Raw genomic sequence first — 9238 nt, forward strand, 5'->3', positions numbered from 1 at the left:
ATTCCTCGGGGTTGGCAGTGTGTAGAAGTGCAGTCCATGTAAGTTTCTTCATGACAAAAAAAATCCTAAATACAAAATAATATGTTTAATGTATGATAAACTGTAGTTATTCCCACGACAGTTCTTAAATAACAAGATCAATACGGGTAAAAGAGAAAGAAAGTTAAGTATTTTAAAGTTAATCCTTCCAGTGGCACAGCGGTATGTCTGCTGACTTATCACGCTAGAAACCGGGTTTCGATACTCGTGGTGGGCAGAGCACAGATAGCCCATCGTGTAGCTTTGTTCTTGATTACAAACAAAGTTAGTTCTATAATCGACCCCACGTCGTCTATATTAAACCAAAAATGGTAATGAAATAATCGCTTTAGTAGAGGTTCTGGTCAATTATTCGAGGTCAACTTTATTCACGAACTGGAAAAAATGGAAAACACGCAACCAACGAAATCTTGAATTATATATATGTAAATATATATATCATTACGAGCAAAATAGATATCTTTATTCGTTCTCGTGCTTATCTATAAGTGTTAAATAATAATGAAAACATTTTTTCTTTAGTTGTTATTCTTTATTAAAACATACAGCATTTCATTACCCATTTCCTTCATATAAAATATATATAATTAAATAACATGATCACACTCTCATAATAACTTGTAATTACACGTCTGCTCATTTAATAAAAAAAAACAAATTCTCAGAAACCTTATTTTCCCACCACTTTTACGAATTTTCACTAGTTATATGTTGGGTAATGACCGATGTCCCGATATTACACCATATTCTCTGTGGTGTGCAAGTCACACAATTAACACATTATCTCTTTCGCTCTCAAGACTAATTGTTTGATAAGCTCGAGAGTTTTTATCTAGATGAACCACTAGGTGGCGCTTTTCTTCTAGCTCGTAATTCTCTTCCTCGTCCTCAGAGGGACTGTCGTTCCGACCACCAGTATTTCGCCGAAAACGGTGTAAATTGGTGCCAACCAAGATGAGGATTATGGCAGCGTAGAACACGATGACTACCTAAAAACCACAAGAAATTTATTACCAAAAATGTAAGTTAACTATATGGTTGGTGAATAATTATTTTATATTTGCGTATCTCTGATTAAAAACTCATATAACAGACATATTTTTATCGAAAAAACTCATAAAACTAGACTGAAAATGAAAACAATTACATACTTGTGTGATCTTATTGGTGTGCTTATTCTTATAGTTCAAGATAATACAACCAATAAAACTCTATAAAGTTTATAAATAAAAAATGATTAGTTAACAGGTAATTTAGTTGTTAACAATAAAAATATCGCTACCTGAGTTAAACAACGAAATGAAATGTATTATGTATAACAAAAATTACTTGATAATATTTTAATGTAATCACAATAACAAAAATACAGCAAATTCCACACAGATTTTTAAATAGAAAACGAATATTCTATTCAACAAGATCCAATTGAAATGTGTATTTTGCATTAAAAACAGGAAATTCGTCAAGAAAATTAACGTTAATAAAGTAGTAACTTTGTACATTATCATTGGAAAGTTAGTTTGTATCCTGTAAAATGCAACGTTTCACAATAGAGCATCTGAGCTGCACTTACCACAGGGATCGAGCCACAAATTTTAGCATTATAAGTCCTCAAACTTACCGTTGAATCATTGAGCATTCACTTGACAGACCATTTTTGCTATACAAAAATTTCATGAAACCAATCATAAAAGTTGGTCTTCCACTCACTAATTAAATGGTACAAGTACAAACTACAAGTGGTCAGTCTCATAGAGGTTGCTCTTCTACTCAGTAACTAAATGGTACAAGTACATACTACAAGTGGCCAGTCTCATGAAAGTTGCTCTTCCACTCACTAATTAAATGGTACAAGTACAAACTACAAGTGGTCAGTCTCATAGAGGTTGCTCTTCTACTCACTAACTAAATGGTACAAGTACATACTACAAGTGGCCAGTCTCATGGAGGTTGCTCTTCTACTCACTATTTAAATGGTACAAGTACATACTACAAGTGGCCAGTTTCATGAAAGAGCAACTCAGTAACTAAATGGTACAAGTACATACTACAAGCGGCCAGTCTCATGGAGGCTGCTCTTCTACTCAGTAACTAAATGGTACAAGTACATACTACAAGTGGCCAGTTTCATGGAGGTTGCTCTTCTACTCAGTAACAAGTAGTCATATTATTATTATATCAAAAATATATTTAATCGAGAGTTTATTGTTGGTGTATTCTAAGAGAGTTATGATATGATCGTAAAGAACTTACTGTGACATAAATAATGGCGTCTGTGGATTGATCAGGAAAAATCACCCGAACTGTACGGTGCGGATCTGCTCGAAAAGCGCTTGTGGCGAGAGTGTTATTACACACGCCCTTTGACAGGAACCTGAAGGAGAATATGAGACTGAATTTATTTCACGTAAACATTATATCTGTAGGCAATATGAACAATTAGTGGAAACACTTCTGGATATACAATTGGAATGAATAAACAGGACAAGTAGGTAAGGGTTTGAAGTTGACCAGAAATATAGTTCTGGTAAGATTAACTTTAGGCCTACATTTAATTAACCAACAACATATTTCATTTACGTGCAAAATTGCATGCAACTTTTAGTATATCATGTTTTGTGGCAGACTTTTTTTAAATCTGTCTTTACAGTATGCTCTTTGTTATAGACTGTAATGGAACTGTTCCGTTCCTATTGAGTAGTTGGGCATTTCTTGGCCACGTAGTTTTTAAACTTCTCTTTGCAAAGCTGTTGTTGTTTGTTTGTTATTAAGCATAAAACTACACAAACGGCTATCTGTGCTCTGCCCACCACGGGTATTGAAATCCGGTTTTTAGCAATATAAGCCCGCAGACGTACCGCTGTGCCACTGGGTAGCCTTTGTAAATCTAATAAATACCCGTGGAAAAAATATCTGCATATTTCTGATTAATCTTGAGGTTCCAAATAATATGAAAAAAAGTTTCTTGTGAAATAATATTACAAAATTTTTAACAAATTAGTCCATTCAATAATATCACACATTTGACAATATTCTTGTTGACAAATTTCATCAATAGACTATCTGTGACTTCTCTATTCGATGAAACGTAGTGTTTCCAGTCCTTCTGGTGTTTAAACTTTAATGGAAGACAGGCAAATAAAAAAGGTAACTTGCATAATGATCACCCTGCCTATTGTAGGGGAGATGATGAAGTGCACAACTTTCAATCATCAGCGGCCATTTGTGGACATGACAGTTATCCTTAAAAAACGTATTAGTTAACAATCCTGGTATTAATGAAATATTTCTAAAAATAATAAAATAGAATAGTCGCCAGTATAGTTCCACGAATACATACATGTATGTATATAGAGATGTGAACTGAGGTTAAATCTGTTGAATACACTTTCGCAAATACCTTAGCTTATAATTTCCCACCCTAAGATTCGTAACTTGGTGTTGTTATTACCACGGTTATGTTTTCACCCCTGTGTGTATGTGTTTGTCAACAAGATTTCTCGAAAACGGCTGAAATGATTTGGACGAAAGTTGGTATACATTTGGACTATGACCCAACTTAGAAGTGATTAGTTTTTTGAGGGCTAATTTCAAAGGTCAAAATCACAGCAATGTCACGAAATCCAACAAATCTCTATCTGTTATCACGGGCATCGATTTTTCATACTATTCTTGCTCTATTACTGGGTCAAAAAATAATCGGATGAATTCCTCATTGTCCTGACAAAAATGGTTTGTGTCCTTAGATAACGTCGGACATACGGACACATTTTCGCTTTTTTTTTTTTTTTTTTGAAAGCCGAATATGATCAACGCTGCGTGACGGAGGTAAGCGCTCTACTGAGTGGCCCTCTGGTTGTTGATGTTGTCGTTGTTGCTGCGTTTCTGTAAGCCTGATTTTCTATATATTGTTGGTTGACCAGAAGTCATCTTAAATCATTTATATTACAAAAAAAAGATATCTTAGTAATCACTTTTGTGAGATGTTCAAGTACTTTTGTTAACTCTCTGTTTATTAATTTACTCTGGTTAACTATCCTGTAACTGACTCTATGAAGGACACATGTGCTTTATCTTGATTCAAGAAGTATCTACAAGACGAATAGAAAATACTGTGCATTGAAATATTTTCTGGGAGAAAAGCAATCGGAGGAGGTTTCAACCATGCTGAATATATTTATTTCACTGTCCTAGAAGAAGCTATGAACATCAGTTAGAAGTCAATGTTACAATGCTCAGTTCCTAAATGTCCAACTTATTTTCACTAGAAATTACGAATATCAGCGGAATTTATTCAGTATAAAAAAATAAAAGAACAACATTCGGGGCAAACAGGATTTAGCAACTGTTGTCAAGATTAGATAATTTGTTTCTGTGTTTCTTTAGGTACAGATGTTCTCTACTTGTTACGTTGCAATATTTCAGCAAATGTATCGTTTGAACTATATACACGAATTGATTTATCTTTATCAATTGCTTCGAAATAGTAAATAAAGCAGAATAAAACAGTTTCACGATTAAAGATGGCTACCCAGCAACAGGAAGATATTTTCTACGCATGTATTATGTATTTACTTAGAATAACACAGTTTCACGATTAAAGATGGCTACCCAGCAACAGGAAGCTACTTTCTACGTATGTATTATGTATTTACTTAGAATAACACAGTTTTACGATTAAAGATGGCTACCCAGCAACGAGAAGCTACTTTCTACATATGTATTATGTATTTACTTAGAATAACACAGTTTCACGATTAAAGATGGCTACCCAGCAACAGGAAGCTACTTTCTACTATGTATTATGTATTTACTTAGAATAACACAGTTTCGCAATTAAAGATGGCTACGCATCAACAGGAAGTTACTTTCTACGTATGTATTATGTATTTACTTAGAATAACACAGTTTGCCGATTAAAGATGGCTACCCAGCAATGGGAAGCTACTTTCTACGTATGTATTATGTATTTACTTAGAATAACACAGTTTGCCGATTAAAGATGGCTACGCAGCAAGAGGAAGCTACTTTCTACGTATGTATTATGTATTTATTTAGAATCGATGCTACTTATAACTAGATTGAAGGTTCACTAACAAGAAGTAAAAATTCTTCAATGTAAAATGTTAGAGACGCGAAAAAATCTAGTCTTACGTTGCAGATTACAAGTAGATGTTAAAGTACATAAGTAGCTCAACTCGAATTGTTGCAGACTAAACTAAATGTCAAATTATCTAATAATTTCTCCTTTAAAAATGTCTCGCTTTTAGCCAATTGAATTTGTAAGCATCGTTGCTGGCACAGTTTGATTCTCAAAATACGATAAAATACAATTTCAAGTGTCATAAAGAGTCTTTAGTTCTATGACAAAGCTGTATAATATTAAGAGCAGTTAAAAAAACAATAACTTTGAAATATGAACAACTGAGCTTTCCTTAGAAATACTCTTCTGTATCCGTTCTTTAATAGAAATGTCAAGTTGTCTAAACTGTACCAGAAAGACTTTGAATCTAGGTAAGTGGCTCAGTTATAGCTGTCAAGGTTCCTAGTATGTTTTAAGCGATGTAACTTTAGCCTATACACTCTAATTCTTATAAAATCTTAATGAAATTGGCTGAAGTGTAATGGTAATAATACTTAAACCAGGTGGATTTTCTTGACCATTTCATCTGTTGAACTCCATTAGACGTATCACACTGATCTAAACAAACACGGAGATCATGCCATTTGTAATGAGTGGAGGGATTTACAATATCACATTATGGCATATCAAGTACGACTGTCTCCACATGGGAATATTATTATCTATTATTCACCGTCTCTGTCTATTTGTTGTTGGTCTGCTTTAATCTAATATCTGAGAGTTGTTTTAAAGTTGACGGCGATCTCTGATAAAGTAATCCCAAACAATGAACAACTTCTAAGATTATAAGTTTGGCTAGTATAAGTGTAGTGTGAAGATCACGTTAAGACTTAATTTAATAAAGTGAAAATAAAAATTGTTAAACATATTTTGAACAAGCCAGTAAATGTACAACACTGAATTAGAAGGGTAACTCTGCGAGTGTGAGAATTTATCTCCTTTATATGTTCTTTTGTTGTTATTAAAGTTTTTCATAGATAGACCAAAGAAAATTGTTCATTTCTTGTTATTATGAACGTGATAAAATATTAATATAGTTTATTAGGATTACATTGTGAAAGATGAGTAAAAAAAGGGTTCACGAATATGCGAAGTTTAAACTTATCAGTAAGTTCTTCACAATAATGTGCACAACAGTCTACTTGTTAAAGTTTGGAGTTTATTTATTTAAAGTTATTCTGAAGACCTTAAAAATTAACCAGCAATAAACCAGGTTCCACGATTTATGGGACTGTAGAAGGTGTGACTTGCATGGCACATGATATGTTATAAACAGAATTTCATAGGATTAGATAGACTTTATCTTCATGTTTTTTTTTTCCATTGGTTTCTTCAGTGGATAGAATAAAGAATGTTTGGTTGTTTTGAATTTCGCTCAAAGATACATGAGAGTTATCTGCGCTAGCCATCCCTAATTTAGCAGTGAAAGACTAGAGGGAAGTCAGCTACCATCCACCGCCAACTCCTCGACTACTCTTTTATCAGCGAATAGTGGGATTGACCGTCACACTATAACGCTCCCACGGCTGAAAGAGCGAGCGTGTTTGGCGGACAATGATTCGAACCTGCAACCTTCAGACTGCGAGTCAAGCGCCCTAACCACCTGGCTATGCAGCGCCCATAAATAATGAAAAATACATGCAATAAATATGAATAGTGTGCGTGTTTGTGGGAATCCTTTTGATTATGAACGACAATTGATGGGTACATCCTCCAAACCTGAACTAGAATTTACTCCTTTTTTCTTCTCTGTTAGGCTACGGTGCAATTTTCCACGTGCAGGCTCCACATTAGTCGAAGGAAAACAAATAATTTATCACTTACTGGTCAAGAAATCATTTAAACCAACCAAGATCACTGGTCAAGAAAACATGTAAAACAACCATGATCACTGGTCAATAAATCATGTAAACCAACTCTGATCACTGTTCAAGAAACCATGTAAACCAACTGTGATCACTGCGTTTCATAAAATCTAAAAAACATTATCGGTGGTGGAAATACAATGTAGGAATCATTGCCCTTGTTACTTTATTCCTACAGCTAACTATATATATATATAGTTTATTTCATCAAACATTAATATAATCAGTTTCTGTTTGTTATTACACAATCATGGCCCCAATGGAGCGCGATTTTGAGGAACCACGGATCCTCGGTTTTAGAGTCTCACACGCTGTCCACAAGGCCATGGTCGGCCCCCACCAAGAAGTAGTCAAAGTTCAGACAGAATTTAGTGAGTTAGAGGCACTATGATAAACTACGTTCACTGTAATTGTGTTTGTTTTATTAAAGTTTGAATTACTAAAACATGCACAGCATCATAATTTCATTTGAAGACAAATGGGCCTGGTGGTAAGACACTTGACTCACAATCTGTGAGTTCAAACCTCATCACCGAACATGCTCGTCCTCTCAGCATTGGGGGCGCTATAATGTAACGATAAATCCAACTATTCGTTGGTAAAAGAGTAGCTCAAGAGTTGGCGGTGGGTGGTATTGAACCCTATAATCTATCACTTCTAGCTTAGAGACGGTTATCGCAGGTAGATCTCTAGTAGTGTTGGGTGAAATTAAACAAATTGCAGAGGGCAGGCGATTTAATTAGTTCATGCTTGAAATGAGCCACCTTCCGCAATTGTTTATCAATATAATAAGTACAGTAAATTTATAATACCGCCATTTTTTATCAATATAAAAAGTACAGTAAAGTTATAATACCGCCATTTTTTATGAAACATGTGATAAAAGTTCCGTTGAAATATCCGACTATTGGTATTGAGCGTTATAATTGCATGCAGAGCTTCGTAAATTCCAATTATCGAACAATGTTCACTACTGGGGAAAACGACTTTGTATGTGTGGGGAAACCTAACTGGTTTTTTCTGATGTGTTAAGCGTATAATGATTGGTGCTGAGTGCACGTAAAGCAAACATGTCATTTCCAGACCTAAAATAATGTGAACAAGTGCTATCATACGAAGTTTGCCAACATGGGGACACTTATCTATAGAGATAGAAGAGAATTCCCTATTCTCTTCAGCATTTCCATTGATCATTGAAGCCTTAGTTTTTCTATCACGGGATCGAATGAAGGATGTTTTTGTTGTTTCGTTTAGTACATCATCTAAGTTCACTGCCGAACTGATTTGGTGGAAGGTTGAAATTACTGCAAGATATAATGTTAGTAGGATATAATGTTGACAGATAAACAAAGAGAAGCTTAATGTAAAAATAAAAATAAACCATAAGAAACGGTGTGTAATATGGCATGTCGAAGTCTGGTTTAGTATTGGAAGTATGGTTTGGTATTACGAAGTATAACTCGAAGTATGGTTTAGTATTGGAAGTATGGTTTGGTATTACGAGGTACAACTCGAAGTCTGGTTTGGTATTGGAAGTATGGTTTGGTATTACGAAGTATAACTCGAAACCTGGTTTAGTATTGGAAGTATGGTTTGGTATTACGAGGTATAACTCGAAGTCTGGTTTAGTATTGGAAGTATGGTTTGGTATTACGAAGTATACGTCGAAGTAGTGGTTTAGTATTGGAAGTAGTGGCTTAGTATTGGGAGTATGGTTTGGTATTACGAAGTTTAACTCGAAATCTGGTTTAATATTGGAAGTATGGTTTGGTATTACGAAGTATACGTCAAAGTAGTGGTTTAGCATGTCATAGTATGATTTGATATATTTAAAGGATTGTCCAAGCTCTAACAACACTGCACATCACTTATTCCAGTTTAAGAGCATGCGGTTATGATGTTGAGTTTCGTTTAGCACAAAGCATAAAGGTATTATAATGGCTGGAGACGGTTTAATGGGTAATGAAGAAAAACTTTAATATAAGTTTAACATCACAGCAAATGTACAACGGTTCGACAAGGTTTTGTCATCATCAGGTACAAGTAATTTACACTGATACGGATATATATTTACACAATGTTGAACAAAGAAGTCAAATGAACGGAACTGTTGCAAAACTTAGAAGAGGTATCTAGGCACCCCGGGGTGTTGGTTTATAGTAGGATTGTTTTGTTCAATTAAGATGTATTC

The 9238-nt window shown here is 34.6% G+C and overlaps 1 protein-coding gene across 1 annotated transcript in view; it reads right to left on the reverse strand.

The window, feature by feature from the left end:
* Positions 1–624: 624 nt before the first annotated feature.
* The window catches only part of LOC111085979, a 37187-nt gene continuing 28573 nt past the window's right edge, over positions 625–9238 (reverse strand). The window contains exons 2-3 of the mRNA XM_022387035.1: positions 2293–2413; positions 625–1028 (exon numbers count right to left, since the gene is read on the reverse strand). Coding sequence (XP_022242743.1) covers positions 804–1028; positions 2293–2413 — 346 coding nt within the window. The 3' untranslated portion in view covers positions 625–803. The remainder of the gene's footprint in view (positions 1029–2292; positions 2414–9238) is intronic.

The sequence above is a fragment of the Limulus polyphemus genome, unplaced genomic scaffold, assembly GCF_000517525.1.
Source record: "Limulus polyphemus unplaced genomic scaffold, Limulus_polyphemus-2.1.2 Scaffold756, whole genome shotgun sequence".
Lineage (NCBI taxonomy): Eukaryota > Metazoa > Arthropoda > Merostomata > Xiphosura > Limulidae > Limulus > Limulus polyphemus.